This window comes from Monodelphis domestica, chromosome 2, assembly GCF_027887165.1.
Source record: "Monodelphis domestica isolate mMonDom1 chromosome 2, mMonDom1.pri, whole genome shotgun sequence".
Taxonomy (NCBI): Eukaryota; Metazoa; Chordata; class Mammalia; order Didelphimorphia; family Didelphidae; genus Monodelphis; species Monodelphis domestica.
The window spans coordinates 166,362,558-166,378,514 of record NC_077228.1 but is presented as its reverse complement, the minus strand read 5'-3'; the positions used below and the strand labels follow the sequence as shown (position 1 = coordinate 166,378,514).

The following is a 15,957-nucleotide window of genomic DNA, read 5'->3' as shown; positions in this document are numbered from 1 at the left end:
TCTCACTTATGTCATGGAAAATATATTTCCTCTCATCTAAATTCTGTCCTTCTCTTTCTGATGTCAAATCCATACCCCTTTCCTATATTCTCTTTTGAGGGTTTAGACATGTGTAAGCAACCCTTACACATAAGAAGGGATGCTGATGGACCTATCTGATTTCAAATTTGGCCTCATATACATCCTAGCTGTGTTACCCTGGGCAATTTATTGAACCTCTGTCAGCCTCTCTTTCTTCAGCTGTCAAATGGGAGTTATGGCCCCTACTTATCAAAGTTGTTGTGAGAATCAAATGAGAAAATATTTGTGAAACATTTAGCAGAGATCCTAGCACATAGTAGGTGCTGTATAAATGTATATTCCCTTCCTTTGTTTATTTATTCATCTCTTTCTGTCTATCTGCATATGTATATGCTTACATATACAAGAAGCATCATGGTATACTGGATTGAGAGCTAATCTTAAAACCATGAAGACTTATTAAGTCCCTACAAAGTGAAAAAGTCTCTCTGTCTGTCTGTCTGTCTGTCTGTCTCTCTCTCTCTCTCTCTCTCTCTCTCTGTCTGTCTGTCTGTCTCTCTGTCTCTCTCTCTCTCCATACATATATATATGCCAAATTTTGATATGTAGTTGTATGATATGTTGGTCAGGACTTTGCTCCAAAGCTGCAAACAGGAGAGTATTGACAAATGACCCTAACAAAGATAGAAAGATTGAAACCAGATAAATAAGGCTGATCCATCTTGGATCAACTCTGTGGATGAGAAAGCTGCATTGCTTTGGGGAATTTGCTCTGTGCTTTTAATGTCCTTAAGTTTCTCTTTGAAACAAAGGTCCATATTAAAAAAAATAAACATTATTTTGCTAACACTATTAGTAAAAATAAGAAACTGCCAGATTTCTACTCTTCTACCCCAGTAGACTCACTGTGATCCAAGAGCCTCTAACCACTGAGCCACTGCCCAGAATCTCTGTTTTCTCTTCTCTCCTCAAACTAAAAAATGTTTTCTGGCCCCCTTCAAACTACTTTCCTCTATCAGCTACATTTTGAGGTGATTTTCTCAGGCCTGAAAAAGGGGTCTTTTCCAAAGTTACAATCTTGGGAGAGCGGACATCTGGTAGGATCATAAACAAAAATTGGGACATAGAGAACAAAGTACGTAGATCAGATAACTTTACACAACCCAGATAAAACAAATACAAGATATAAAATGCTATATAAATCTTATTCATTATTATTGCTGTGGCAACTGTAAGCTTCCCCACAGCAGGAAACAAAATCTCCTTTATCTAGAATCCAGGCTAATCCTAATGCCCAGAGCTCAAGTGTTACATGGGAAGAGAAATCTGTGTCTATCTGAATAAAACTGGTCACGTTTCCCTCCTCCAAAAGTCACTGGAGATAATTTTTGACAGAGCTTTGAGGTTATTTTTGTTATCTATGAAATTACCATAAGCAAAAACAAACATTCAAAGAAATAAAATACAAATAAAATCATACAGAAAACTATTTTCTGTGTGCATAAAAAGAACAAAATATGAACAATGAGATCGTAGTTTCTATGTCCCTCTGGATCTCTTTTTCATTGGTACTACATTGCTTATAAAGTTTCATTGCTATTTCTTATACAGTCACATTCACATTGTGTATGTTTTTGTTATTCTGCTTTCTTTATTTTTTCATCTCTTTGTCTAAGTCTTTCTATATTTCTCATTTTTATGGCTCAATATTATTCCTTCACATTGATATACCAGACACTGTCCAATCATAATCTGGTATTACCAGTTGTGTTTGATTTTTGTTTGTTTATTTGCTGTTTATCATAAAGCTACTAGGAATATTCCTGTACAGGTAAGACTTTTATTTTTTCAATTTAGTAATATTTTTAGGATATATTCTTAACAGTGGATCTCAATACAAAGTGTATAAATTTTAGAATTCTTACTGTTTCTGTCAGATTTTTTTTTAATTTTCACCAAAACTATAGCCTCACATAAGCCTCTGAGTATATCTATTCCTCTACAACCATTTAACTATGAATTTAAGAATTTTAACTATGTGTTCTAATTTAATGGGTAGAAGGTATTACCTCAAAATTATTTTTATTTGTTTTCCTCTAATTGTTAAAATATTTGAATACTTTTTCAAATTATCATAAATAACTTGTATTTTTTCCCCTTTTGTAAGAGCTTTTTTTAATACCATTTGACCTTTGGTTAATTGGTGAATGAGTTTGAAACTTCTAAAATTTTCTATTTTTTAATATTATTACAGAGAGTTGGAAGAATCACAAATTTACATTATATTTTAAATCAAGCAATTCTTTATAGATTCAGAATGTGAGAGATTTAACATATACATTTATCATAACTATTTTCTCATTTTTTAAAAAAATTTGGTATATATTATTTTATGTAATACTTTAACTTATTATAACAAAACCAACCTATTGCTTCCAATAACTGGTTCTATTTATTCAAAGATGAGAATTTATTTTTCTACAATTAAGAAAATCTCATTTTTCTTCTAGTATATTATAGATTTTATATCATAGATATAAATTTTATCATAGATAAAATTAGCATTGGGCATTTTATTGTTTAAAGTTTTTTCAGTTTTATTTTTGCCTTTGATTTCTATATCATAGACTTTCTGCTCTTAATCTTCATCCACATGCCTATCTACCCTTCCTTTAACAAAGAAAAGCATTTAAACTAAGCAAATTTACACAACGAACATGTCTGACAGTGAGAATCACATTCTATATGCTTAATCAACAGTTTTTGCCTAAGAGAAGAGATATGATCTGTTTTCTTATCAGTTCTTGAAGTTAAAAAAATTATTCTCAACATTTGACCATAAACTAAGGGCGTTACAATGTAAATTATAAATAATTTTTACATTATTTTTGTTATTTGTATGTTGTTGTATTGATTTTGCATTCCTTACTCTTTATCATTGCATATGTCTTCCCATGTTTCTCTACAGTCCTCCTACATGCAGTTTCTTCTGACACAGTTCTAATCCTTTTTTTTTCTCATCATGCTATCTAATTTTCCACCCCTTCTCAATCTCTCTCTCTCTCTCTCTATCTAATCTTTCCTTTAATTATTTGTAATTTTTATCTAATAAATATTAGTCTATTTGTAATTTTTATTCTAATTCTAGTTTTTTCTCCTATTTTCCATTAATCCATTTTAATACCATTTCACAGAGTTTTGATGCTTAAAATTTCATATAATAGTTTAACATCTGGCAGGTTAAGTTCCAATTCATCAATTTTGTTTTGTTTCATCATTCTTCTGGAAATGTCTTATTTTACTTTTTTTGTTGTTTTTTACTTCTTTACATTACTTATTGATTAGATTTATTATGTGAATGTTGTAAATTTTGTAAATATATGTATATATATTTGTTTACCATTTTGGCAAATATTTTGTATAATTTTCTTTTACACTTTAATTTTTTTCATTCTCCCTTATTTCTCTTTCTTTCTAATTTTGGTGATGTAATTGTTTCCTTTCCTTTCAATAAATTTTGTAATTATGCATTTTATAGTTTTTTAATCATGTTTTGGTTTTATTTTCAATTTAATTATTTTTCTACATATTAGTTTACCTTTATCTACTCTATGTTAGGTTTCCATTTTATTTTAAAATTTATTGAAAGGAATTGTGATTTTTCTTTTTAACTCTCACTAAATGATGTTTTCAGGAAACAAATTTGCCTCTGGACATTGTTTTGAATCTCTATCCTATATTTTAATATGTTTTATTTGTTACTATTACCATCAAAGAAATTTGATATTTTTTGTAATATTCTTTAATTCACATATTATGACTTTTTAAAAGACTTTTTCTATACATCATGTTTTTAAATTATATTTTAGAGTTATTCCCCTGTAATTTCATTACATTTTTATCTACAAGTACAGTATATAAAATATCTGCCTTTCTAAATTAATATATCATTTCTCTATGGCTAAAATACATTTTGTATATTTAATAAATGTACAATATTTCATCAAATTCTGTGGCTTAAGACATTCCGTTTTCTTAATATTTGAAATATAGTTTTGAAAATGTCACATTTTATATTTTCTATTATTTTCCCCTACTGTACCTACTAGATTAAGATACTTTACATGCTATTCAGATCTGAGGTATTTTTTTTTCTTGTTCTGTTTTTCTTTATCATGTTCTTTAAGAATGGTGCTGATAATTCTTCATGTAATTCATTTTTAATTATTTCTTATGGTAACTATGTGAACTTTTGAAAAATAAATTTGGCTGCTCTATTATTTAGAATATACATTTTTCACAATCCATATGCTAATGCTTACAATAACATGACTCAGTTCATGATATTTCTCTCTCTTAATATGTTACCTTAATTTAACTAACATCTTATAACTAAAGGTTTCCTTAAGCTTTACATTTATATCTTTTTTCTCATTTCTTACAATATTGTTTTTGGCAATATATGGTTGTATTTTATTCCATTCTGTAACTTTTTATCTTTTTTGTATGCTAACTAAATCCACTCATTTGAAAGTTTTATTTCTAAGATTATTTTTAGTATTTTTATTAAATGAATTTGTTTTTCAGAAAAGGAGAGACATTTTCCTTTTTTTCACCAATTCTAATTCTTTGACAAACAACCCCCACAAATGTGCACAAAAGAGAATCACAGAATATCAGATTTGGAACAAACTTCAGGTGTTCTCTATTTTGATCCCAATATAACCAGAAACCCCTGTTACAGCATCTGAACTAAGTAATAATCCAACCTTTACTTGAAGTAAAGTAACCTTTATTTCTAGTAAAGGAGAACTCAGTGTTTTCCAAGGCAGCCCAGTTCCATTTTAAGCAATTCTATTTCAGAGTCACCGAACCAAAGAATCTGAGTCAGAAGAAACCCGAGAGATCTCAGAATTCCTTTTATAAACATTTTGACAAATAGTCATCCAGACTTCAATTTTGATCCGCAATTGTTGGAAAGATTTTCCTTACCTGAAGCCTGTCTTATAGCACCAAACAAAATGAGTTCATATGACAATATTCCATATGATAGCCATTCAAGTATATGAAAATATCTGTCATCCACCTCATATTGTTCATTCTCCAATCTAAGCATATGTATTCCTCTCCTTCAATAAGTCCTTTAATAGTCCTTCCCTGTGTTGGTTACCTTTATCTGGACACTGTAACTTATAAATGAATGAAGAGACATTTAATGAGCACTTGCTATGTGAAAAACGCTGTGCTTCTCAATATACTATCAATATACAAATATATATTTAGCAGCTAGAATTATACACAATATTGTAGATATGGGCATGTGGTCTGAAGAGGCAGAAGATTATCTCACATTTTTTGTACTGTACATACTGACTTTTCATTCAGTCTAAACTCACATTTTTTTTTTGCAACCTTAGTACTTAAACTTAGTACTTAAAAAGTTTATAGACTTCCAAGATCTCCAGATTTTTTCAGATAAATTGACATCCAGTCATACCTTTCCAATGCTGTACTTGTGAGTTTGAATATTAGAACTCAAGTTTAAGCCTTATTATTTGCCTTTCTTGCATTTTCTTTTGTTCAACAGACCAGTATAAACAAAGGAATAAACATTTTTTTAAAGTCCCTGATCTCAAAGAGTTTAGTATAATGAAGGGGACAACATGCAGACAACTCTGGACAAATAAGCTATATTTAGAATGAAGTGGAAATAATCAACAGCAAGAATGTACTGAGATAAAAGGGGACTGTGAGGAACTTTCTGTAGAAGGTGAGAAGGCTTTAGCTATAACTTGAAAGAAGCCAAGCAAGCTGATCTAGGCAATTCATAAGTACCCTTCTAGTTCTAAATATATGATAAAATAATCTGATGATGCTATTTGCAGTCTTTACTTTTAAACACATAGATTTAAATATGACTCTCAAACACTGTTTTTTAATTTATAAAGTGTTATGATCAGTCCTTTCTTTTTCAAAATTCACTTATAATCATCATATTCCCTCTTTTAAAAGCTGGCATTCAGATCTTTCACAAAGATAATAATCTGGTCTCTTCATAGTTATTTTCTTCTTTTGCTTTTCTATTATGATTAAACTTCCCACTACTCTGCCTTCTCATATACTAATTAATACTCTTTTTAAAAAATTCTTTCATTGTGAACTAGCTCATATTTGCATATGTTTATGAGGCTGTGTGTTTTCTTTGGGGTTGGTCAGAGTACTGGTTTAATATCTCCCTTTATGGAATTCAATGTCTACTGTCCATTTTTCTGTGTCTTATTTAATTTTGTTGCTGATGTTACTATTTATTCTGTTTCAGGTTACTTTTCTTCTGATTTTTTTTACTTTTCTTATTTTACTCTTTCTTTTCACTACATTGAAGGTCCTCTATTTTATTATTATATTTCCCTTTTCTTCTGAAGATTTGTGACTTTTGATTCTTTTTAGTTTTCTGATTGTTTTTGAGGAAAATGTTGAGGGGTAAAACTACTCCCTTTCAACTTCTTGTTCTACCATGTATCCTTTTTCTATTTGTGATGACATCCTCACACTTGAACAATTTCTAACTAAATAAGTTTTTTCCTAAGAGGACAGAGTACATTGTTTCTACAAGCTTATATTCCAACATTAATTTATATGTATAGAAAGAATTCAGTTCTCCCTGATTTGAATGGGATGTAAGTGAATGTCTTTTGTGATTACACAAGGCAAAACTTTAGGGATTGTACATGGATCATTATTATGTTCTAGTGTGTTTATTCAATACAGCCCAAAGGAATTGACTTTACATGTTCTTCCGCACATAGGAAAATGAAAAGAGAGGACTTTTGTTTATATAAAAACTAACACATATTTATGGAATTCAAAAACTTAATGCATTTATGGAGTACTTGTTATGTTGACTACTGTTGGATCCTCAGGTGAATTAGTGTGGTTTAATGGATAGAATATTGTGCTTGGATTCAGAAAACAGCTCCTTTACTTACTAATTCTGTGACCTTGAGGAAGTCACTTCCTCAAGGTCACAGAATTAGTCCTACCTCAAAAAGTTGCTATGGGGAATCTTCATAATGTGGGGAAAGAATGCTTTCCACTATAGTAGATCTAATGGATCTGCCTTTAACTAGTTGTGCCACTTTAACCAAGTCAGGTTCCTTCTCAAAGACTCAGACTTCCCATCTGTAAAATGTAGACTTTGATATAGATAATCTCTGAGATGCTTTCTAATTCTAGCATTCTGTGAACTCTGGGGAATCAAGTGAGATAGAATATGTGAAAATGCTTTAAACTAGAAGGCAACATTATGACACAGTGGATAGAGTGCTAGACTTGGAATCTGGAATCTGTTTTAAATCTTGACTCTGACACTTACTATCTTGTGTGATATTGGACAAATCACTTAACCCCTTTAAACTTCAGTTTCTTTACTGGTATAAAGCAGAGAGAACAATGGATTAGAAGGGACTCTCAGATCCCTTCTAGTTCTAAATCTATGATCATATAGGAATATACATATATAAATTATAATCATTAAGTGAAAAGTTTTATACTGAATTAAGAAATAAATATGATTCCTGATTTTGAACTTATTTTTAAACCTTTACTTCCTGCTTAAAATCAATATATGTTTCAGTTCCAACACAGAAGCACAATAAGGGCTAGGCGAGTCGATTGAGTTAAGTAACTTGCCCAGAGTCACCCAACTAGAAAGTGTTTGAGGCCAAATTTGAACGCAGGTCCTCCTAACTCTAGGCCCAACTTTCTATCTACTGAGCCACCTAGCTGCCCAAAGCTTAAAATTTTGGTAAAAGGTATTCAATATACTATGTTGAAGGTGAAAATTACCATTAAAAGGTTACAAACTCAAGGCTATGGGATATTAGGAATGGTTTCAAGAAGGAAACATCTTAACTGAACTGAAAACTGGGTAGGTTGTCATAAGGAAGAAACCTAGAAGATATTTTAGAAGAAATAGTATGAAAAGGGTTGGAGAAGTATTGGATTGTGAGGTGGAGAGAGCAAGTACATATTCTAAGTGAACTATAAGGTTCATGTTTGGGAGTAATGAGGACTAAAGCTAATTCAGGAAATTAGGGCCAGATTGTAGCAGATTTCATGTTTGTACTTTATTCCATAGACAGTAAGGAACGATTGAATGGATTTAAGCTGGGCACTAATATGATGAGAACTGGACTTAAAGTTGGTCATTCTGTGAAAACCAACTGGTATAAATTAGTGAGAGAAAGGACTAAAACTAAACAAGTTACAAGAAATTTTCAGGGAGCCAAGTAAAAATTTTATATTATTTAATTTAGTTCAGGGAAAAGATATAGATAGATGGTCCTCTACTCTTTTGATTTAAACACCACTAACTTGGTTGAAAAGCAATTGTCCTTGGTGAAGTTCTCTCCATAAGGGTGCCACAGGGCAAACATTTCCTTTTGACATAATTATCTTCCCTTTGGTTATGAAGAGGACCCCTCTAAGTAACAGAGTCAGCCTAATGGAAAAGCTTTTCCCACAAGGTAGACACAAGAGAGACTTTCCCCTTAGAAATGATTATAGTAATTCCCTTTCATTTTGGGAAGCAACTTCAAATGGAGAGCAAGCTTGGGGAACTTCTGATCAGAAGCCAGTGGGGTTCTTGACCTAGTTGGTATGTGGCTACTCTGGGATTACACTCAGTTAGGGACATTGTCAACATTAACTATCATATTAAAATGTATTAAACAGCCTAAAAAAACCTGTCCAAGACACTGAGAGAGATAAAGGAAACTAAGGAGAAATAGTACTTGGTTTTGAGGAGTGCCCCAGGCCAATGTGAAGATAGGACACATGACTAAGAAATGAGAGTTCAGGGTAGATGATCCAGACATCCAGAGCTCTAAACATCAGAGCTGGGGTTAAAGAGGTTTGGATGGAAACAAATTTGGGTTTTCACTCAGAAAATGTTTCTCAAACTAGCAGAGACCAAAGGAAAAGGATGGATGAATGAGATGAGACTAAAAATAAATGAGAAAATTGTCCCAGCTGGTTGTTGATGGGGTGAAGGGAGGGGAGAGTACTCAGAGGCTCAGAGATGGGAAGAATAACTAGATCTCATTCTTTTTCCCTCTTGGAAAATGCCAAAGGTCCTTTTTTTTAAATTCTTCCATCTCAAGTTCCTTGGTGCTAGAGATAGACCAGGTGATAAGAAAGAAGGGGAAGAGCAGAGAGGAAAATAGTATTGAGCAAAGATTCTTCGAGCTAAAGCTGGAGGACATGAGATTAAGACCAGGCTTGCTTAATCATTATATTTATGACCTTGTCATTTAACCTCTTAGTTTCTTTATTTGTAAAATGGAGGATAATAATACCTATACTACCTAAACCCCAAAATTTTGGTGATCAAAGTATATTTTAAACCAAAAGTATTATATAAATGTTAAATAATTATGATTTCAATTATATTCCATGATATTCCTGAAATAAATACTTGAGGTCCAAAAGAAGAGATGGTTTCTGATATCAATCAATTCACAAGCCATTACTATGTGCCAAGCATCTCTATCATGTATTTGAAGTCAATTCACTGGAGGTATCTTTCAGCCCAGGGGAGTGATGAAAGATCAGGCTTCCCAATTCAACTTGAATGATTGCTAGGAAGAAAAATAAGAGTAAATATGCAATAATAGCACATTTGAAATGAGCAACAGCTCCCGCTTTCAATACTCTGCCTCCATAAGTGTCTATTTCTCCTTTTTCTACTTTTACAGATGACTCAAGGGCCAGAGATAGTAAATCAGACAGCTGTGACTGAATTCTTCTTCTCTGAATTCCCTAATTTGGAGGAAGGAGGTCTCCTCTTCTTTATTCCTCTACTCCTCATTTATGTATTCATTATTACTGGAAACTTGGTAATCTTTATTGTCATCCAGTTGGATGTAGCACTTCATACCCCTATGTACTTTTTCATTAGTGTCCTCTCCTTTCTGGAGATCTGGTACACTACAACTACCATCCCCAAGATGCTTACCAATCTGGTCAGTGTGCAGAAGACTATCTCCATTGCTGGATGCCTGCTGCAAATGTATTTCTTTCACTCCCTTGGGATCTCAGAAGGTTGCCTCTTGACTGCAATGGCCATAGACAGATATGTTGCCATCTGCAAGCCCCTCCACTACCCAACTATTGTGACACCCCAGCTGTGTTCCCAGCTCACTGCTGGCTCTTGCCTCTGTGGCTTCCTCCTTGTTCTCCCTGAGATTGTATGGATTTCCACCCTGCCCTTCTGTGGCCCCAACCAGATCCACCAGATTTTTTGTGACTTTACCCCAGTGCTAAACTTGGCCTGTACAGACACCTCCCTCATAGTCATTGTAGATGCCATCCATGCTGTAGAGATCTTGGCCTCCTTCCTGGTCATCGCCCTGTCCTATATCCGGATCATCTTAGTGATCCTGAGAATCCCTTCAGTAGAGGGGCGCCATAAGGCTTTCTCAACCTGTGCTGCTCACATTGCTGTCTTCCTGCTGTTCTTTGGCAGTGTAGCCCTCATGTATCTACGCTTCTCAGCTACTTATTCCATGTTCTGGGATACAGCAATTGCAATCACCTTTGTGGTCCTTGCTCCCTTCCTTAATCCCATCATCTATAGTTTGAGGAACAAAGACATGAAGGAGGCCATCAAGAGGTTTCTCTGTCCTCAGAAGTGGGATAACAGGGCTGAAGGTTAATTCTAAATTATGGGAGGTTTTAAAAATAATTGTCTTTCTAGGAGTGTGTAGTCTCATCGTTTTTGCTTGGTGTTGCTCATTATTGTATTGTAATCTCTTATTCTTGTTGGAATTGAAATTGAGCTATGACCAAGTTATGTCCATTAATTCTTCTGTATTTCATTGATTACTCTCTGTCCTTGGTAAAAAGGAACATAAACAAAGAACTGAAAGGGACTTCAGAAACCATCTAATCCAGTCCCTTCATTTTTCAGATAAAGAAATGGGGCTAGTAAGAGGTTGTCATTTACCTAAGATCATACAAATAAGTGAGTATCAAAAATAAAACATGGCCAAAAAATGATAAATATTCAAGGAACAGTGGAGAAATAGGCACATTGATACAAGATTCTGAGAGGATGGAAAGCAATTTGCAATTATATACTAAAAGTTACTGTATTCCCTTTGACCAAGATGTGCTCAATAAAGAGCTGTAATCTCTAAAAGAGCTACGCCAATATAATGAATCTCTCATATTAGAACAAGGCCTATTAATAAGCCAAGATGAAAGGGGGAAAAATTCCTACATGTACAACAATATTTAGACCAAATATCTTTGTAGTGGCAAAACATTTAGAAACTAAGAGGATGCCTAACAACTGAGAAATGGATGAATAAGATGTGGTGAATGTGATGGAATACTATTGTACTATAAGAAATGAGGAAATAGAGGACTTAAAAAAGATATGAAAGGACTTAAATAAACCAATCAAAGTGAAGTGAGAGAACAATTTAAACTAGAACAATTTTTAAGACTTTTATAAACTAAAGAAGAACAAAATGAGCAGGACCAGGAGAACAATTTATACAATAACAATGCCATAAAACAACAACATTGAAAGCTTCAAGAATCAGTACAATGAACCTTCTCAAATCCAGGAAACCTGTGATGAAATATACTGTCCACTTCAAAGAGTTGATGGATTTAGGGTACAAAAAGAGGCATTTGTGTGTGTGTGTGTGTGTGTGTGTGTGTGTATTGTGTAAATTTTTCTTGCTCGATTATGTATATCTGCTTCAAGACATATATCTTTTTACCCCAGAAGGATAGGTGTGGAAAGCAGAGGAAAATAGATTTGGTTGTTGTTGTTTTAATAGAGAGAATGAGACAGATACAGGTGTGAAATGTTGCATGCACTGGCAAATGAAGTTATTGTAGTTTAAATTTACTTAATTGCTTTTCTTTGTCACAAGAGACCTTTCATGAAGTGAATCTACAAATGTTTGTAATGAAAAAACACAAGATATTAATAAAGCTGAAAAAGAAAAAAACACATATAGCCCCGATAAGTAGCACAGATCAAATTTGAACCCAAGTCCTCTGACTTCAAATCCTTTTCTCTTTCCACTGTTGCTTATGCCTACTCTGTCCATGCTTTGTCATTCCCATTAACAGGACTATTATCTCTCTCCTCTATAGCCCCATAGGTTGAAACCTGAACAGAGATCCTGATGGCAGGGGGAGACAGCTGTCAGTGAGTGCTGCCAAAGTTTTGAAGTCCTCTCCTTTAGGCATATTTGTCCCTGTTTCATCCTTCTGGTTTCTATGAAGAGAAAGCTGTCTTGAACTCTTGACTTTTCTGTCCCCACCACTTAAATGCATTTTGGAATTCATACTTCAGTAGGATCACCTTTTTGAGAGCTAGAAAGGATCTTGGAGATTTTCTAGTCTAGCCAATTTTTTCAAATGATTTCCTTGGCATATATTCTGTCACTGGACCTTTACTCAAAGCTTTTCCAACTTGGTACAACATAGCCTACCTTCTAATGACAGAACCTTCGAGAACTCAAAATCAGGATGTAAAAGCACTGGTGTCAAGAGTTCTTTGTGCCTTTATCTCTATGTCTCCATTTCTATCTATGTTTCCTAACTATGTTCACACAAGGAGAATGAAACTAATGAGAACAATAACCATGTATCTTCCTGTTTTCTTTCCAGCCTTTAGCTCAGGTTTCTTATGGTAGACACAATTCATCCCATCACTAGAAGTATGAAAGCAGAGACTGAATGATCACTTCTTAGGAATTCATGCCTCATATTAGGGATTAAACTAGATAAGTTTTGAGATCTTCCCAAACTCATTGATTCTATATCCTATAGATCTCTAGGAATGTGAGTTTCCTCACTTTTAATAAGTTCTGTCTCCCAAAGCCTACCTTTTAGACCCTCTGGAATCTTCCGTTTTCAAAAAAACTGTACCTAAAGACGGTCAATTAATTTATGCCCACTGAGGGATAATCACTGAATTCACAAGTAGCTAATGATAATAGTTGGCATTTCTAAAGCACCTTAAGGTTTGAAAAGCACTTTTGTAAAAATCTCATTGGATCCTTACTACAACCTTGTGAAGTAAGTACTATTGTTATGCCCGTTTCATATATGAGGAAACCAATACTGAGAGAGGTTAAGTGACTTACCTAGGGTCACAAAGCTAGTAAAGTATATGATTTCCTGACTCCAAGTTCCATACTATCCATTGTACAATGAACTTCATTTTTAAAGATTCCATTTCTAAAAAATGAAAACAATCCTGACCCTCACGGAACTTAATTTCTCCTTGAGTAACTACTTATTTTTATATTTTTCACTTTTTATTCATGCTGTGTATATTTTTATATTTTAAATCTATATCTTCCATTTTAGAATCAGTACTTAATATTGGTTCCAAGGCAGAAAACTGATAAGGGCTAGGCAAGGGGGGTTAGGTGACTAGCCCAGGATCACATAGCTAACAAGGATCTGAGGTCATATTTGAACCCAAGACTTCCTATCTATAGTCCTGGCTCTCAGTCCTCTAAGCCATCTAGCTACCCCTTACATATATTTTTATATAGGTTAGTAGGCGAGCCAATAGAGTTCTGGACATGAATTCAGGAAAACCTGTAGTTAGATTCTGCCTCAGACAGTTGAGTGATCTTGGTTTAACAGGGATCTCTGTTTCACTTTCCTCATTTGTAATATGAGGATAATAATAATGCCTACTTCACAGGGTTGTTATTAAGATCAATATTCATAAAATTCTTTGCAAACCTTGAAAAATAAAATAAAGATTCCATGTTTGCTGTTACTTGTTAGTTGTTATGACTTGCTACTTGTTGGTCTGTTATTACTGAAACAATAAGTAGCCTCTGATACTTTTTTTTTCTTCATCAGTAGAATGAGAAATTAGTAAATGGCTCAGAATTACCCCCAACCCACATAATCTAATCCTCAATTCTACTTCATCCTCTTTGTTCGGCCACCTTGGACTTCATTTAAGGCAGGCAAATCTGCTCACATCCCCCCACCCCTTCTTCATAATACAAATCTTTGTGTATACTCTTTTTCTCCCCAGGTTGCCCTCTTTTCCTTTAAGCTTTTATCCTTCTCTGTGTATTCCTGCTCCAAATTATTCTTCTACAAAAAGCCTTCACAGTCTGGCTTCTTTTCTATGCTCAGGTTCTCATACCACGTTATGATGCTCTTCATGGTTTTAGTTCTTTTTCTATTTATGCATCCTCTATTTCCTGGGATGTGGATGAGGGGAACAAAGTGGAAAAGTCTGTATTTTTCCCATCATACTTGGGATTCAAGAAGTTATTCTAGACCTTTTTCTTATATTTTTCCCAGATTTATCAATGGGTAACATCCATTTCTCTTCTTAAGAGGTGATCTAATTGATTGGCTAACTGACACAGAGGCCAAACTAAGATCTCTTGGACCAAAGAAAGATAATTTATGAAGAAGATGATTATCTTCAAATAAATACCTGTCTTGCCCCAGGCCCACAAAAGAGATGATGTTTAGAAAGAAATCAAGAAAATTCATTTCTTTTCCTAATAGTATGTGAAGATGGAAAGCAGCTCTAGAAACTAGAATAATTGAGAATCAAAATAGTATTCCTTCCACATGAAAGCACACCCTTGATCCAACTTCATGGTATAATTAAGTTTTGAATCAGGCGGGGGGGGGGGGGGGTAGTGGAAACAGACTCATGAAAGTGGAAGACCTCAGCTCTCATTCAAGTTTATACAACAGGGTAGCAGGATGCTGTTCTGCTTTAGTGAATTGTCCAGATCTATATTAACATCCCAAATCAGGATGACAGCAAGGGAAGTGACCTCATCTTTGGGACCCAAATCTACCTTTTTTCATTTCATTTTCCTTTTTTCTTAACCCTTTCCTTCTGTATCAATACGTAGTATTGATTCTAAGGCAGAAGAGTGGTAAGGCAATGAGGGCCAAGTGACTTTTCCGGGGTCACACAGCTAGGAAGGATCTGAGGCCAAATTTAAACCTAGAACCTCCCATTTTTAAATGATCTCCCATCTCAATCTACTGAGCCACCCAGCTGCTCCCTCGTTTCTTTTTTTCTTTTCTTCTCCTTTCTCTGACTCTTTATCCCTTTTTCTCCTCCTTTCCCTTTGCTTCCATTTCTATTTTCAAGCCCTTAAAAATAAGTTCTGAAACACAGAAGAAAAACAACTGCTTAATTACATGGGTCGAGGGGGATATGATTGGGGATGTAGACTCTAAATGATCATCCTAGTGCAAACATCAACAACATGGAAATAGGCTCTGATCAAGGACACATGTAAAACCCAGTGGAATTGTGCATCAGCCATGGGAAAGAGTGGAGGAAAGGAGGGAAAGAATATGATTCTTGTAACCAAGGAATAATGTTCTAAATTGATTAATTAAATAAAATTTTCAAAAAAATAAGTTCTGATATTTACTTGGGTGGGTCATTTAATCTTTCTGGCCCTCAATTTCCCCATCTATAAAATAAAGGGGTTGGCCTAATTAACTCCTAAGATCTTTTCCAGTTCTAAATGTACTACCAAATTATCTTTACCACCTCCAGAATTAGCCCCAAAATATTCTAATCAGAAATAATTTTTTTCCCATACTGTCTGAATGACCCTTGGTAAGTCACTTATCTTCTTAGTACCCTAGAGAACTCTCTAAGACAAGTTACAGAAGAGTCAATAATAGGAAGGAAGTTTCCTATCTCAACATTCCATATACTAACAAAACCAGAGATTCAAATTCTTGTTCTCAAAAGTTATGTCAAGACAGTCTCCAAGACAAGTCAAAAAATATTCTTTAATCACTTGCTATATGTTCCAGGCACTGTATTATAGTTATCTAGGTACCTTGAACCATCTATTATAAAATCTAATAACCATATCTATTAGAAAG

The 15,957-nt window shown here is 34.0% G+C and overlaps 1 protein-coding gene across 1 annotated transcript; it reads left to right on the top strand.

Annotated features, from left to right (window-relative positions):
* The first annotated feature begins 5,505 nt into the window (after nt 1-5,505).
* Nucleotides 5,506-14,670, top strand: LOC130453507 (olfactory receptor 6K6). The gene has a single exon (XM_056816185.1). It carries the CDS (start codon nt 9,777-9,779, stop codon nt 10,734-10,736), a length of 960 nt encoding a protein of 319 aa, XP_056672163.1. The 5' UTR covers nt 5,506-9,776; the 3' UTR covers nt 10,737-14,670.
* The last annotated feature ends 1,287 nt before the right edge of the window (nt 14,671-15,957 follow it).